Source organism: Hippopotamus amphibius, chromosome 16 (assembly GCF_030028045.1).
Source record: "Hippopotamus amphibius kiboko isolate mHipAmp2 chromosome 16, mHipAmp2.hap2, whole genome shotgun sequence".
Taxonomy (NCBI): Eukaryota; Metazoa; Chordata; class Mammalia; order Artiodactyla; family Hippopotamidae; genus Hippopotamus; species Hippopotamus amphibius.
In genome coordinates, this window is record NC_080201.1 from 46725843 (window position 1) to 46742196 (window position 16354).

Consider the following 16354-nt stretch of genomic DNA (forward strand, 5'->3'; position numbering starts at 1 on the left):
TTTGCTGTTTTGATTTGGACTAAGCTTTTAGCCGTTTGAATAGATTCTGTTCATTAAATAAGAAAAATGACTACATGATGTTACCCAATCTGAAGCAGCAGTAATAATACTCACTGTGCACTTACTGTACATCAGTCTTGACGTGAATTTACTCAGTCTTCCCAACGACCCCTTGAGGTGGGTAGTATTACTAATCCCCACTTTACAGAGGGGAAAACTAAGGCACGAGGAGAACACACAGCCTCTCTTGGCACTGCTGCACACACCCAGAACACTTGGAGGACATAGGGCTTAACAGCATCAGCTCAGGTGGGGTCACTCAGATCTGGGTCCCTGATCCTCAGTTTGCCCATCGGTCGCATGGGGCAATTGTGGCACCCACTTCTCAGATATACAGAGAACTCAGTGAGAGGATAGAGGCAAGGCCCCCCACCCCTGCTTGGGGAACCGGAGCAGGGTGGACACCTCACCGCTTGGGGTGGATTCTGAACTCAAGTGCTTCTCCTGCACCTGAACAGCTCTGTGATTTGAGCACGGCCCTTCAGGTCTCAGCTGTAAAGCAGGGACGATAAACTTCTTTACAGTGTCTTTGAAAAGATAAAGAGCTTAGGGCCAGGGACACTGAGGGGAGACAGACAGGCCTAAATCCTTACTCACAGAGTGCTCAGCCCAGCAGGGCTCTCCCTCCTGTTTACCATGAGAAGAATGACAAGGACGATGATGGTGACAGCGAACTTTTTTTTTTTTTTGATCACTTAATGTGTGCCAGGCTGTGTTCTCAAGGTTTTCCACGGATCATTTCAGATAACATCCTGACCTCCCTCTGAGCTGAATGCTATTATCGTCTCCATTTTACAGAAGGAGAAACTAAGCCACGGAGAGGTTAAGTCATTGGCCTGTCACCCCGCTAGAAAGTGGCCGGGCCTCTCCACTCTGGAGCAGCTGGCCCTGTGAGGGGAGGAAGCCAAGCACTGGCTAGAGCTGGCCAGGTGCCCCCCTCCCTGCTCGCCCCCCTTGGTCCTCTGTCACCCTTCCCCAGGGCTGCATAAGCATCAGGGTTATCACCAACCAGGAACGGCTGATCCTGGGGTACAGGGCCACCAGGGACAGAGGCTCAGACAGACAGGAATGAGGGAGCCTTCTGAAGCCACCAGGGTCCTCTGAGGCCATGTATATATGTGCGCACGTGTGTGTTTGTATGTGTGTGTGTGTCAAGGCCACCTGTGCCTGGGTGTGAGCACGTCCACCTTCTCCTGATCTGTGTCCTGCAGGGCGTGGTATCTGGGCCCAGGTCTCTTTCAGGTAGGGGCAGTTTCTGTCCTTAACCACCAGAGGGACCTTGGGAGAATTAGCTCCACTTTGCTAAACCTTGGTTTGTAGATCTCTCAAATGGAGTTAATAATAAGACAAGGTCGGGTTCAGAGACCTCTGAGCCTGGCCCAAGGTGATATGTATGACCTTAGTGATTTCTCCATTTCATAGGCTGGGAAACCGAAGCACAGAGAGGTCTCTTGGGCTGCTCAAGCTCTCACAACCGGGAGTGGCAGAGCCCAGAGCTGATCCCCAGTCTCCCTGTCACCGGTGCCTGTGAACCCGGCCCACCCATGAGGACGCCAGGTGTGTTGTCCTCCAGAGGGTTCTGAGGGCCACGTAAGCTCAGGAACGGGGAGATTCTGGGCTAAACACATCAGTGCACATTTGGTGGTGTCTCCGAGCGTGTGAACACAGCGTGTAGGCCTGTACGTCTGTGACCGCATGTCCAGCTGTGTGCCTGTTTGCCCGTGCACGAGGATGTGAACACAAGCGTGTGTACGTGTGTTTGTGTGTCTGTCTGTTTTTATGGTTATGAAACCACAGCATGGTTGGCTGTATGCCTGTGTCCTTGATAGTGTTTCTGCTTCTCCATGAGCCCACAGAAGTGTGTGTGCGTGTCTGTGTACAAGGGTACACAGCTTGTGTACCTTCACATGCCTGGGATTGTGTAGCAGTGCTGGCCGTGGAGGTGCCTTTGATTGTATTTCTGTGTAGTGTGCGTGTGTTGGTGTGTTTCTGTACAGACACTTGTCAGTATTGTCCTCGCAAGAGTGTGTATCTTTGTGACCATTTGTAAGAGTGCACAGTTGTGTGGCTGTGTCTCTGTGCCTCTGTACGGGCATCCACCTCAATGAATATGTGTGTGTACACAAATGTGTTTGTCTTGGTGTTTTGTGACGGTATAAGAAGTGCTGGGGTGTGTGTCTTTGGGTTTCTCTACGGGTGTGTTATTCTGAGTTTGTATGTGTGTACGTGTATGTATTTGTCTTGTTTTGTGCCTGTTTATCCAGGTCTTTGGGTTTCACTGTGTGTGTGTGTGTGTGTGTGTGTGTCGTGTGCACCCCTGGGGGACCTTACCGTCAGTAGCAGACAACCTACACACACTGAGATGCCCCCCAAACAGCCCTGTGGCGCTGACAAGGGCCCCACAGGACACTGGGGTCAGGGGTCAGTGGACTCCTAAGCCCTCAGGCCAGGTGACCTTACGCCCAGGCTGGGCCCAACGTCCCGGGAGCAACGCGGAAAATGGGAAAATCAATGACACCCATCCTCCCATCCCAGCTCAGAAGCTCTCCGTGGGGCGCCCCAGGCTCTGTGTGTGTGTGTGTGAGTGTGTGTGTGCGCCTGTACGCCAGTCCTCCCTGCCAGCCCCTCCTCTCCCCGGCTTTTTCCCCACGGCTGGCCGCCTCCTGTTCCTCCCTCTGAGCTGAGAGAGTTAACCTAGAGGGCCAGGGCGGTCTGGGCTGGGGGCCGCCCCCTGGCCCCCCTCCAGCCCGGCTCCAGTTACAGCTGCTGGTTGGGGAGGGGAGGGGTGGGGTGGGGCTGGGAGGGGAGACGGCTGAGGGCGGCGCGGCCAGCTCTGGGCCGGGGGTCCAAAGTGCTCGGCCCCCGGGGCACAGCCGGACGTTTGGGGGCCTTCTTTCAGCAGGGGACAGCCTGACCGGGGTGAGCGTCCCCCGCCCCTCCCCTCCAGGCCTCACCCCTGGCCTGGCTGGGCCGCCTATTTTGGGAGCAGGAGTGGCTTCCCAGGCAGGCCAGACCCAAGAGGAAGGAAGTGTGGTTGGGACGTTGGGGTTCCCCCGGGGGGTGGGAGTGTGGGTGCAGCGCCTCCCTGCTCCTGCGGTGGCGAGTGCCCCCGGGCTGGGCGTGTAGGGTGCAGGTCGGGTTGCGTCATTGTTTGGGGGCACTGGGGGCCCCGATGAGGGGTAACGTGTGCCTGTGTCTCCACCCCATGTCCTGCTCCAACCAGAAGTTTGGGGAGTGGGCGTCGTCTCCATTCCTGCCCCACTGCGTGTGCGTGCGTGTGCGCATGCGTGCGTGCGTCCCTGCCCTGGCATCTGTCTTCTATCTCTCAGCCCCACTGGCCTGGGCCTCATGTCACTCGCCTGGTGTTGTCTGCTCGCGAAAGATGTCACCCAGAGGCAGGCAAAGGGGACGTTTTGCCTGTGCTCATCGCTTCCAGGAGAGGAAAAGGGGTGGCCTTTCCCACGGGGGTAGCCCGTGGCGATGTGGCAGCCAGGCCTCACCCAGGCAGGGTTGCATGACCCCCGAGTGGGGGGAGGAAGGCTGTTGCCATGGTGGCCTATGCGAGGCAAATTCCTCCAGGGTGAAGTGGGAGATATTTATACCCAGGGTCAGGCAGAGAGCGGGCCAGCGGCCGAGGGTAGGAGAGCTGGGATATTACGGACACAGCAAGGCCGTGGTGTGCAGGCAGGTGGGCCCTTGGATGTGTCCTGGCTGTCTTGTCCCCGGCAGTGTGTCTGTCTCTCCACCTGGGTGAGGTGAGACATCCTGCTTTCCCCCGCCAAGGTAGGTGTGGGGAATCTGGGGCCTGCTGTGGGGGAGGCCCCCGCCTGTGGGAGATCCCTGTGGACTGTGTGTGTGTGTGTCACCCCTGTCCTTGCTGCTGTGTGACCTCCATCGTGTGGGTTGTTTTGGTGACGCTGTGTCCCGGTGAAGCAGGGGGGTGCCCCTGTTTCTCTGGGTGACCAAGCTGGATGATGGATGCTTTTGGAATTAAGTCCCTGGACTGTGTCTGACTTAACCCCTTGGGTTCAGGCCCCAATGGTGGGGGAACAAGGGTACACATTTCCTGACCCTTGGTGTCCCCCAGGACAATGGCATCTCTCAGCCACATCTTGGTTCTTTGTGTGGGTCTCCTCGCCATGATCAACGCAGGTGAGTCCGGGGTGGCAAGGGTAGGGGAAAACCCTGCAAGAGAACCAAGTTGGAGACTCCAATCTGAACTGAGTCATTTGAGGCACCAGGAAACTGAGGTCTCATGTGGGGTCCAGTCACAGGCTGGTATCTGAGGGCGGGGACAGGATGCCCCAGGTCAGGCAAAGGTGGAGGGCAGGAGGGAGGCTGGCTCCCCGTGAATGATGGAATCAAAGACGACTGTAATGAGACAGAGAGCTGAGGCAGTTAGGTGCCCCCTGCCCCACCCAGGACAGTGCAGAGGGACAGCTAAGACCCAGAGAGGGCTGGCAGCCTGCTCAGGGTCCAACAGTCCCCAGACTCTCGGCCCAGGAATGTAAAACCCCCAAAGGGTCTTGTTATGCCCCTCCCTGTCCAGGATCCCAGGAAGCATCCGACCTTGACTTCTTTCTCTCTTTCCAGAATCGCCACAGGAACACGACCCGTTCACCTATGGTGAGGGAGGGAGGGGCACCTTTCTTTGGGAGTTAATGGGGTGCTGGGCTGGGTTAGTCTGTCCTCTCCTCATTCCTCCCCTCGTCCCGCCTCTCTCGGTTTCTGTCTCCATCTATCTCTAGACTCTCAGTGCTTATATCTCTGTCATTCTCTTTCTCTTTCTCTTGATCTGGCTCTCTGACTCCTGTCTTGATCTCCCTTTGTCTCTGTCTCTCCGTGGGTCTCTATTTCATCCCTCTCTGTATCTCTGATTCTTTCTCCTTTTACCTCTTAGTATCTTATGGCTCGTCCTCTGCTGCCACCTGCCTTTCTCCTCTCCCTGTCACCCTCATCCTCTCCATCATCCTTCCCTACTCCCTTGTTTCCTCCCTCCTCCTTGCTTTGCCCACCTCCTCCCCTCCCTTTTCTTTATATCTTCTCTTCTCCCTGATTCCCCTTCTCCCACATCTCTCCCTTCTCCTCTCACTGATCTCCTTTCTTTCCTCTTCCCCATCCTTCCTCCTTGCCCCTTCCTCCCCATTCCGCCCCTCTCCTGTCCTTCCTCGTTCCCTTCCTGCATTCACCCTCCTTCCTGCTGCCCACAGACTACAAATCCCTGCGAATCGGAGGCCTCATCATCGCCGGGATCCTCTTCATTCTGGGCATACTCATCGTCTTGAGTGAGTACCCCTACCCTGCCTCCAGCCGCGAATCTGCGGGTGTCTGCCCCAGCCCCGCCCAGTCCCCCGCTCCGCCTCCAACCCCACCCCTATCCAAACCCTTGGCCCCGCCCTTGTTTCGGCCCTCGGCCCTGCACCTGTTTCTGCACCTCCCCTATCCCCGCCCTCGGGCCCGCCCCCATTTCTATCGCCTCTACCCCGGCCCCACCCCGTTCCTATCCCCGCCCTCGGCCCCGCCCCTGTTTCTGCTCCTCCCCATCCTGCTCTAGGCCCCGCCCCGCCACTTCTGCTCCGCCCTCAGGCCCGCCCCGGTTTCGATCCCCGCCCTCGGCCCCGCCCCGTTCCTGCCCCACCCTTATCCCACGCCGCTCCAGCCCTGGCAAGCGTGAGCTGTGGCTCCCTGTGCCGCCTAGAGCCGAATCTCAGCGCACTCCTCCCCACGCCCCCACCCACAGGCAGAAGATGCCGGTGCAAATTCAACCAGCAGCAGAGGTAAGAAGCCTCTCTGGGCCCTCACTCATCTACTCCCGCTCTAAAGGAGCGTTGGGGGTGAGGCCGGAAGTCCACTCAATCCACAGCCAGAGACCCTTCTGCAAATATGTACTAAGCACCTACTACGTGCCCAGCCCCAAGCCAGGCCCTGGGACCAAGCCACGAATGAACTGCCCTCCCTGCCTGGCTGAGCTTCCAGCCCAGCGGAGGCGGTGGCGATGGGTTCCAACAGACCAACAAATATAAAATCACAAAGCGTGGTAAGTGCTGTGAAAGAAAGAGCCGCGGCGAAATGAGATCACCTCACTTGGCGGCCCAGTATAACTCGGAGTCCTGTTCCTAGCTCTTTGGTTCATCCTTAAATGAAAATTTAAAGCCCAGGCAATGTATGAATACCTTGTCCGTATTAAAATACTTGTAGATAAATAAAGGTAGTATATATGGGGTGTGTCTCACGTGCAGGATGCTGTTTCATTGTGTTATTTACCCCTCACACCATCTCTATGAGGTAGGTGCTGTTATTAACCTCATTTTACAGATGAGGAAACCGAGGCACAGGAAGGTGGTCATACGCCCCAGATCACTCAACTGGAAGATGAGGGCTCTGGGTTTCTAACCTAGGCCGTCTCCAGGCAATCTGTCCTCAAGTCTCTTTGGCTATACTTCCTCTTCCAAATTCTAGCTCCTTCCCCAGCATTCGGGGAGGTACTCGCTGTTACCGGCTTGGAGCGCCTCCTGCCAAACACTTAAGCTGCTCCTGGGTGCACTGGATTTTCTGCGGGCCCCGAGCCTGCTCCTTGAGCATCTCTGGGTCTCAGTACACTAGTCTGTGAAATGGGGGCTGCACTGGGGTTTCCCGGGTGTAGCTGCCTCTCTCCTTTTCCATCCTCAATTCCTTCTGCATCTCCTTTCCCAGGACTGGGGAACCTGATGAAGAGGAGGGAACTTTCCGCAGCTCAATCCGCCGTGAGTTTGGGGAGACTTCGGGTGTTTGGGGATGCGAGCTGGTTCCAAGAACTCCTTTCCTGGTCCTCATTGGGCGCGTGGTGGTGGTGGGGGGGAGGGGGCGGGGTGATCTGAAACCCAAGGTAGGGGAGTTGCCCTCCTGTGCCCCCACCTTCCAGAGGAGCTGGGATGCCCCTCCTGACATCCGAACTCTATGTACTCCCCCTCAGGTCTGTCCACCCGCAGGCGGTAGAGACACCTGGTGCGATGGAACCCAGCCAGGTCCTGCAGCTCTGACTAGGCTGGGGGGCGGGGGGGAGGAGAAGGGGGGAAGGGCTGGGGTAGGGGGCCTGGAGGTCTCTCCTGCCTCTTACCCTTTTCACCCCCACAGGATTCCCCTGGCACCTGACGCCTCCCACCCACCTTCCGTGCGCCCACCGCCACCTGGAGTGCCCTCTTCCCCTGCCCTGCCCCCACAGACTCCTCTCTGCCGCTCAGATTTCCAATAAAACGTGCTTTTATCTCTTGACAGCGCTGTGTGGCTCTGTCAGTCCCTTCGCGTGGAAAGCCTGGGCGCCCCCTTGGCCCCGGCAGAGGGCGCCCCCACCCTTGGGGAAGGGGCGGGGACGTCGGCAGTGGGCGGGGGCGGGGGCGGGGGTGGCCGGGACGGGGGCGGGCTCTCCGGGCCTCCATTGGCTACGGCGCCCCCAACACCAGGGCTCCCCCCATCTCCCCCCGACAACAGTCCGTCCCGCTTCCAGCTGCTGCAGCCGCGCCTTCACCGCCTCGGCATCCAGCCGCCCCCTGCTCCGGCCCAGCATGGCGACCCCGACCCAGGTCCCTACAAAGGGTGAGCGTCGCCTGGGGAGAGGGCGCAGAGGGGCTCCAGGATCTTAGAGCTTAGGAGAGAGGATCTGGGGAGATTCCAGTACTGGAAGGGGAGGGGAGTGGGGAAGGGGATGTGCCTTCCTCCCATGGGCGGAGGCCCCTGCAGTGCACCCCTTGGCACCCCTCCGGGCCCCTTGGACATCCTCTCCCGGTGGGGTCGCTCCTGTGCGGGGACCCGTGGTTGGAGAGCGGCAGTCCCGGGAGAAAGGATGCTCGGATCGGTAGCTATAGCAACCGGGTGGCTGGTCCAGCACAGCGGTGGTAGTGGACTCGAAGAGATGGGCTTGCAGGGTGGGAGCGGGTGCATCTGCAACCACAGAGGTTCTCGCAAATGTCAGGGTCCCTGCGGAGGGTAAGGGGTGGGGGTCCATATCCTTTTTTTTTTTTTCTCGTGCTGGCTCCTATGGTGGGTGTTTCCTGAAATCCGTGACAGGCAGGCTCAGCGGGAAGCCGGGAGAAAGAGGGAAAGACAGGAGCTGGAAGAAGTGAGAGAGAGATGGAGAGAGACAGAGAGAGCAAAAGAGGGAGACAGAAAGGAATATGGAAAGAGACTGACTGAGCGAGCCTGAAAGAGACAGAGACTGAGAGAGAGAGGGACTGAGGCAACTATGGAGAGAGAGGCATAAAGACACAGAGAGGGAGAGAGAGAGAGACATGGACCCACAGCGTGAGAGGGAAATGAAAGAGAGAAGAAGGGGTGGCACAGGGTGGGGCCCACACCACTGCAGTAAGCCCCTGTGGACAGGGATGGGTGGCAGGACCCTCCTTTCCAGCCCACGTTCAGGGGTGTTGTCTGGTCCGAAGGGTGCACTTGGGTGTGCACACAGATGCCTCTCCCCACCTCCATCCAGCCGCACAGAGAGTTACATTTCACACCATTAGCCCAATTATGCACCCCCTGAAATACCCCCTCCCCCCCCCCCGCAACAGCCCCCTTTCTTGAGCCTTCTTCTGCAGAGGAGCAAAGGGAAGAATGCTTTCATGGTGGGGGAGAGGTGGGCAGGGGGAGGGTTACCAGCGCTGAGAGCAGGGCCAGGGGAGAGGCCAGCGGTGCTGAGGAGCCTCTGGCAGTGAAGGGAACCCCAATTCCACGCTGATCTCTCCTTCCCTGCCCCCTTTCCTGGCAGGGGGGCGGTTGCTGCACTAAGCCGTATCTGCAGAATTTGAAGCAGGGCGGGGGGTGGGGGGGGCGGCTGCAGATGCTGGAAGCCACCCTGGGGAGAGGGGGCAGGGCTGAGGCAGCCCTGGCGGGAGCCCAGTGCTTCTTTTCGCAGAGATGGTGGTTAGCAGGATCGATGGCAGCAGACGGGCAGAGGTGGGAGGACAGATGCCCCCACCCCCCCCTTTTCCCAGTCACAGCAGGAGAGGGGACCGCAGGTCTTGGGAAACCCTGGGGGAGGAAACGCATGTTGCGTGTTGCAAACCACTTAATGAAATTATTTAATGGATTGTTGGGGCGGGGGATGCCTCCCCTCCCCTCCCCGTGCCCTATCCCCCACCCCCAGCTCATCAGAGAGCAGGAGGTTGTGTTGAGGCAAACAGAAAGGAGATGGAGGAGCACAACTGGGCCTGGGTCCCTATCCCTAAGAAGGACCCTCGGCTTGGCCAGAAGCCAGTCCTGCAGGGGCCACCATAGGAGGTACAAAGGGAGCAGAGGGAGTCAAGGTTGGCCCCAGAGTTAGAAACCCAATCGCCAAGTCCCACACAGGACCCTATCCAGCCTGGGGTAACCAGACCCATCACCTCTCTTCACCTCTCAAGATGCCCCAGTTGCCATAGTAACCACCTCCTTCCTGATGTCTCCCTGGCAACTGGCCAGGAGTGGAGCACATGCCTTCTCCTGCCTCCTGGCTCCACCCTTAGCTCAGCCTCGCCCTGAGGACCCAGATTGCTGGGGCAGCAGGGACCAGAGAGGAACTTCTGCATGGAGCAGGGAGCACCCAGGAGGAACCAAAGAGGATTCTGGGGCAGGCGCTCACCCAGTGGGCTTCTTTGATAGTTTGGGGAGGCAGGAGGTGTGGAAACACAGGAGACCAAGGCAGGATAATTCAACTGTTCCACCTCTGATGCAGCTTCCCTGTAACCTAGCAGGGGCTCATTCATTCATTCATCCATTCATTCATTCACTCTAGCAAACTTCCGGGAAAAACTTTATAAATGCCAGGGTTAACAGCAGAGATGAATCACATAAATTTACTCTCCATCTGGTGGGGGAGCTAAGACAGAGCACAGGTGACTCTAAAATAACTTTTCCCCATCTTGATGCTTACGCGCACCACCTTCATGATTTTTGCCCTGTGCAAACGTTTCTCACACTTATATTTATTTAACATTTTTCCTTCAAAGGATTAACTTTTCAAAACCTTTGTTAGCTTTATTTTATACCACCACCACAAGTGGAAAATCAGGATTTTTTTTTTTTTGGGTCTTTTAACACTTGAAGGCAAGTATTAAAACGATCTTAAACAAGGGGCTTCACTTTTCTGGGCCTCAGTCTTCCTCTTTTGTGGAATGAGAATGAAGACAGTACCTATATCCAAGAGCTGCTGTGAAGATTGTGTGTTAATATCTGTAAAGCACTTAGAAGAGAGCCTGGCATGGAATCAGTGCTATAAAATGCTGCTTAGATAAATAAATAAAGGAGAAAACCAAATAATATCATGACAGTCTATTTAGATATTGTCACCTGGCCTGAACCCAAGGCCTGTTTTCTCTTGGGAGATTAACAAGGGTTGGAAAGTGTAGAGTCACATCAGCTCCTGTTTAAGATGTCCTCTTTGAAGACTGGACAGGGAACTGAGAAGGGCGAATTTACTGTGAATCAGAGCTATTCAGGGTCTTACCTGGGTGCCACCTGCATCAGTCGGTTTAAACTAGGGTATGCTGTGGTAACAAATAGTACCAAAAATCTCAGTGGCTTCTGACAATGAAGGTAGATTTCTCACTTAGAGTGTATGTCCACTACAGCTTGACTGGGGGGGTCTCTGCTCACTAACGAAATAGCCACGTGGAACAGCCATGATCTTGAACATTCATGTCACCAGGCCAAAGGCAAAATAGAACTCTTGCATGGACACTTAAATGCTGCAGACTGGATTCACAGTCATTGGCCAGAATTAGTCATATGTCTCCCTTCCCAACCTCAAGGTAGCCATCCTTCCTCAGCCTGGATAGGGGAAGAACATTAATGACAACATCTGGCATTGCCCTTTTAATGACAACATCTGGCATTGCCCTGGCACTCCTGGTACCCATCCTCTCCCCACTCCCCTAGTGGTGCATGCTTGGCAGAATTTTGCTCTAAACAAGGCAAAGTGTACTGAAAGCTGTCAGAGGAATTAAAAGCATCAGGATGGGTTTCTTGAATGGGAAGGATGTTCTGAGCTCTCCTGAAGGGAATATGGTGGGAGATGGGGAAGAGTAACCCCACCACACACACACATACACACACACATTTTATGCACGTTAACATTTATGAAATCAGAGTGAGTCTTCCAATGGATGAGTATGTTTTACGGGATACAGTTACATACGTATGTATGCATATACACACACACTGGAAAAGTTTGAAAAAAGTCAAATTTGAATTTTTAAATTGATGGTGTCTGAGAAATAAGTGAAATATGACATATATATAATGTAGTATGATATAATATAATAAGTATAATATAATATAAAGTTTTGGACAGCTCCGCTGTGCTGGATTTGGTGGCAGGAGCAAGTGGATGAGAGCAGTAGCCACAGTGCCTGCCTTTTGGAGCTCTCAGATGGCCGAGAAGCTTTAGGGAGTGTTCAGGGGAAGCTGATACATTCAGCAGTCCACCAGTAGGATTAGAGTCTGTTCATTCCCAGTATTATATGCAAATGGGAGTATATATGTGTTTTTCAGGAAATGAGTCCCTGCTTGCAATAGACCTCCACAGAGGGCTAGCACCAGGACTGCCGTGTACCGTTAGGTAGGCTGTGCACTGTACAAGGGAAGGTATCGGCCAATGCAGTGAGTGGGGGCTGGAATCTAGCCAACGCTCCTCTCTTTAAGTTTTGTGTCTGGCCATGAGGCTGCATCATCCAGAGCAAGAGGTCTCATTATCTTATTTCTACACAGAAATCGTTGGACCAGTGGCCCCATCAGGATCCTCAAAAATGTTAAGAAGCCCAGTGTTGAAATATTTTTCCTCTCTCTCTTTCTCTGCCTTCTTCCCACAGTTCCTCAGGAACCTGACCCATTTTACTATGGTGAGTGGCAGATTCTGTGATGAGGATCCCCTGGGGCTGGATGGCAGGGTGGCTGTAGATCCCTATGGGTCACTGCTGAAGTGGCTTCAGCTATGGCTATATACTACGTGCTGGGCCACTGGCCATGTGACCATGTGGATATAATTCACATCAGCCGGGCTCCTGGAGGGTTGCATCAGACTTGGGGAGGGGGTACCCTCTGTGGACCCTCTTCAGGCCTCACTAGCACTCTGGGCTGGCTCACTGGGGTCATCAGAGGAGCAAACAACTCTGACACAAGGCTGTCTGGATTGGATTCCTGGCTTGTCCACTCACTAGCTCTGTGGCCTTGAGCAAGCAACTTTGCCTCTCTGGGCCTTTCTGTAAATAAAGAATAGTAATAGTTCCCACCTGTACAGATTGTGGGAAAGAGTTACTCAGATGATATCGTTAAATCTTCCTCACAGCATTGAAGCTCAAAGAATTACTCCAGGTCTAGCAGACCTGACCCTGGTTCCCTCTCTAAATACCCTCCTGCTCTCTCCCTTTGCCCATTCATACTGCTCCTCCATATGCCAAGTTCTTTCCTGCCTCAGGGCCTTTGCATTACTGTTCCCTCTGCCAGAATATGCTTGCTGTAACTCTCCACACAGATAGGTAAGGCTCCTTTTTCTTCTTCAGCCTCAGATCAAATAATGACTGTCTGCTAGGAGAGGCCCTTCTGACTCCCCAGCAAGAGACACACCCACACCTAGCCATGGTCACATGACTGAGTTTTTTGGTTTTATTTTGTTTATCACAATATGAAAGGCAACTCCCTGAGGGCAGAGGCCTGGACCACTGCTGGTACAGAGTGGGTGCTTTATAAATTAATATTTTGATAAATATTTACTATGGCATATTAGACAAGAATAATTCTTATGAAGGAAAATGAAAGAATGAGATTAGGAAATGTTGAGGAGAGGATGGGAAATTCTAAATAAGACAGCCAGAGAAGAGGTCACTGACATTTGAATAAAGCCCAGAAGTTGGTAAGGGAGGGATATTTGGGGGAGGAGCTTTCAGGCAGACGCCCAGCAAGTGCAAAGGCCCTGAGGTAGGACCATGCCCGATAGGCTCCAGGAACGGCAGGGAGACTGGAATGTTTGGAATAGGGGATTGAGGAGGAGAGTGGCGTGGGATGAGGTCTGAGAAGGGATAGGAACTAGATAGTACAGGGCCTCATGGGGTGTGGGGAGGACTTTGGCTTTTCCTTGCAATGCAGTGGGAGTTGGAGAGGATGGAGGTGTGTGCTCTGAGCTCAGGAAGACCCTGATCAGACTCAGGAGTTAACAGGATCTCTGTGGCTGGAGGGTTGAGTGGAGGGATGGGTGACAGACCACAGAGAAGGTTGTTTGCTGAAAAAAAATAGATATGCCGTAGAGGAAGGTCATATTTATATATCTATGGCCAAAGAATCCAGAGAAGGGTAGAGGGGAGAAGTTAAGGGGAGCGCCCCATGCCCAAGACCATGCACTCAATCCTTACATTAACCCACTGAAGGCGCCTGCAGCCTTGAACCCAGGCCAAGGCTCCAGGCCGGGCTGAGGTGCCGCCCCCACTTTGATGTCCTCCAATATCTTCCCCAGACTATGACACTGTGCAGACTGTGGGCATGACTCTGGCTACCATATTGTTCCTGCTGGGCATCCTCATCATCATCAGTAAGTGTGACCCTTTCCTGGGCTCCAAAGCCCCTTGGGGCCCCTGGGTACCAAAAATTCCCCTGCTGACTTTTAGCCACACCCTTATGTCCTGTCTCCTTGTTCTGTTCTCTCTCCTAACAGGCAAGAAGGTGAAGTGCAGGAAGGCGGGCTCCAGGTCTGAGAGGTCCGGCAGCAGTGGGGAAAGAGGGAGAGGGGTGGGAGCAGCCTGGGGCCCATGGGCGCTGCCAAAATGAAAGGGCTCCCAGGGCCTGCCAGGTGTTTCCCAGAAAGCCTGCGGCAACCGAGCCTCTTTACGCTTTTTTCTCTCACCTTTGCTTCCACAGCCCAACATGCAAATCCTGTAAGTCGGAGCTTCCCTCCTCAGGTGAGGATGTGAAAGGGTGTGGTTCTGGGAGGATGGGTGGGAGCAGGGAGGGGAGTCACAGGGGTTGTTGCACAGGATGTCCCTAAGAATGGGGCCACCAACGATGGAGCTAAGACCCTGCAGATCAAACATGTTAAAACATGGAGTTAGTGGGATGTGAAATGTCCTAACGAGTCCTTGAAGCTGCCCAGAAACCAGTACCCAATCTCATAAAAGCAAGGATGAACTAATTCCCTAGAGGAGAAAGCCACAGTCTGTGAAGGGAGGGGTCCACGTGGCAAAAGGATGATTAGCAGTCAGAATGAAGGCAGAGCCGAGCACCAGAGAAGGCAGGAGGATAGAATGTTTTCCAGACTTGACTGTTCAGTTGGGAAGATCTAGGATGAAATGACTGAGAAAAAGGAAGGAAGGAAGGAAGGAAGGAAGGCAGGCAGGCTTGTGAATAATTGTATCAAAAACAAAAGGAGAGACATATAGAATACCGGTTTTAAAAACTGACTTTGGAAAAGAGAGAATATGGGAGAGAATACAAGTAGTATGAGGATGGAAAGATGGAAAGTATAGGATAAAGAGTGAAGAGGAAGGGGGTGTAAGAGGAGGTGAGTGTGGGAGGGGAGCATAGGAGGGGATAGAGGATGAGGGGGAAGGAGCTGTCAAAGGGGGTGGAGAGTGGAGGAGGAGGGTGGAATGTGGGGGGGGTGGAGGTCCTGGGTGGGGGTGGAGAGGGGAGGAGGGGGGGTGGAGGGTGTAGGAGGTGGAGAGTGAGTGCAGGTGGATAGATGGTGTAAAAGAAGATGGAGAGAGATGTAGGATGTAGGAGGGGGGATAGGCATGTAGATGGAAGACTGTGACTCCTTCGGGGTGTTAATTTTAATTATGTAAAAATATCTCGTCCTGTTTTTAGTAGAACAGTGTCCTTTCCAGGGACTTTTAAAAAATCAGAGATGGGAATCTCTCTGCCTCTTATAAAGTGTTTAGAACTAAAAAAATGGGCCTTGGGGTACTCAGTATTTGGAGGATTTGATGTGGAATTTCATGTGTTTAATTTCATGCTTATTTATTGAGATTTAAGAACATTAATGGGTCACTTTATAGATGATGGGGGGAGGGGTTGGCCTGAGCACCTAGCCACAGTTTAAGGGTCTGTACAAGATTCTGACCCATTCCTGTTGAATGCTGGTCCCAAGTGGGTGGGAGACAGGGGAATTCCTCCTGTATTCAAATGTTCCAGAGATGGTGTGTTGGAAAGGTGCTGGGGTGTAAGAAGAGGTTGGGGGCATAGGAGGGGGATGGAGACTCCTTTTCTGGCAGGGGATGCCCCAGCAAAGCCCAGACTGGGCCAGGCCTCATCACAGGTGTGTTCCTCTCGTAAGTGTCCTGTGGGACAGAACAAAAGCCCCAAAGGTGTCCGTCGCTGTATGGACCAGATGTTAGGGTGCAGGGAGGCAGGACAACTTCCCAGGGCTAGCGCAGGGGTGACAATCTGGAGCTCCGTCTTCCATGCTGGGGATGAAGGGTCCAGTGGCAATGGGGAGGGGGCTGCCTCCACCCTTCTTGTCGCTGACTGAAGCTTCCTGGCACGCGCTCTCTCTCTCCCCACCCCCCCACCCCCATCTCTCTCCCCTCATCCCAGCCCCTGGAGGTGGCGGCGTGTAGAACCAGCCCTGGGCACCTCCACTGCTGTCCCTGCCTGAGTGCGGGAGCCTGAGGACCGGGTGGAGGCGGAGGGGACCCCAGCCTTGCCCCGGGAGCGCCCCCCTGAACGAGCTGCCCCACCCACTCCAAGGCTGGAGCCGCTGCACCTCCCCAGGCCTTGGCAATTACGACCCCCCCAAAGAGCGCGTCTGCACCCCAGATCCAGGAACTCAGGCCTCCAGCTCCTGGGGTCCGGGAGTCCACCTGCAGCCCCCACAATCCCTGTGTGCGGCTCCCCCACACCTCCGTCTTCCCCTGCACCCTCGGCGTCTATGTCTTGAGCTTAATAAATGTGCATTTGGTTTTTCCCCCGTTCTGTCTGTGTGTTCTCATCTGTGGGGACAAAACGGGGGAGGGGGCAACACTGAACCTGGGGAGCTCTCTCCCCCATCCCCAGACTTTCCCCTTTCCTCTACTATCCCTTCCCCAGTGCCCCAGTGACCTCCTCTCTCAGAGCCCCTCAAGCTTCCCTTCCCTCCCTCAACCCGCCCCCCCTCAACTGCTCCTTCCCTTCTCATCCCCGAGACCCCAGAGTAGACCCCTCCCCCTGCTCCCCCTCCCTCCCCAAAGGAGCCCCAGGCCGGGTGGGTGGAGGCCTCCGCCCTGCCTCTCACCCCAGCCCCCCCACCGCCCTCTACGTCTCCCCCTCCTGCTCCCACCCCGGGCTCTGAAGCCAGGAAACCCAAGAGGAAATGACTGAGCCC

The 16354-nt window shown here is 54.8% G+C and overlaps 2 protein-coding genes and 1 pseudogene across 9 annotated transcripts; 2 read left to right on the forward strand and 1 right to left on the reverse strand.

The window, feature by feature from the left end:
- Positions 1-1491: 1491 nt before the first annotated feature.
- FXYD1 (FXYD domain containing ion transport regulator 1) lies at positions 1492-7311 on the forward strand. 4 transcript variants are annotated; one of them, XM_057712603.1, is made up of 8 exons: positions 1492-1650; positions 4148-4212; positions 4654-4686; positions 5271-5345; positions 5801-5837; positions 6754-6803; positions 7013-7064; positions 7174-7311. In XM_057712603.1, exons 2-7 carry the CDS (start codon positions 4152-4154, stop codon positions 7033-7035), a joined length of 279 nt encoding a protein of 92 aa, XP_057568586.1. In that variant the 5' UTR covers positions 1492-1650; positions 4148-4151; the 3' UTR covers positions 7036-7064; positions 7174-7311. The 4 variants fall into 4 exon arrangements, with proteins under 4 accessions (XP_057568586.1, XP_057568585.1, XP_057568584.1 ...); XM_057712602.1 differs by having other exon boundaries at positions 1492-1617; XM_057712601.1 differs by lacking the exon at positions 1492-1650 and adding an exon at positions 2855-2979.
- LOC130838069 (basic proline-rich protein-like) lies at positions 2750-3410 on the reverse strand (annotated as a pseudogene).
- A 164-nt stretch (positions 7312-7475) lies between the features above and the next one.
- On the forward strand, positions 7476-15958 carry FXYD7 (FXYD domain containing ion transport regulator 7). Of its 5 annotated transcripts, XM_057712584.1 has the most exons (8): positions 7476-7632; positions 11560-11626; positions 11776-11906; positions 13514-13588; positions 13712-13754; positions 13915-13955; positions 15589-15649; positions 15742-15958. In XM_057712584.1, the coding sequence occupies exons 1-7, from the start codon at positions 7602-7604 to the stop codon at positions 15609-15611; spliced, it is 411 nt and encodes a 136-aa protein (XP_057568567.1). In that variant the 5' UTR covers positions 7476-7601; the 3' UTR covers positions 15612-15649; positions 15742-15958. The 5 variants fall into 5 exon arrangements, with proteins under 5 accessions (XP_057568567.1, XP_057568566.1, XP_057568568.1 ...); XM_057712583.1 differs by having other exon boundaries at positions 15589-15958; XM_057712585.1 differs by having other exon boundaries at positions 13712-13745; positions 15589-15958.
- Positions 15959-16354: the final 396 nt, after the last annotated feature.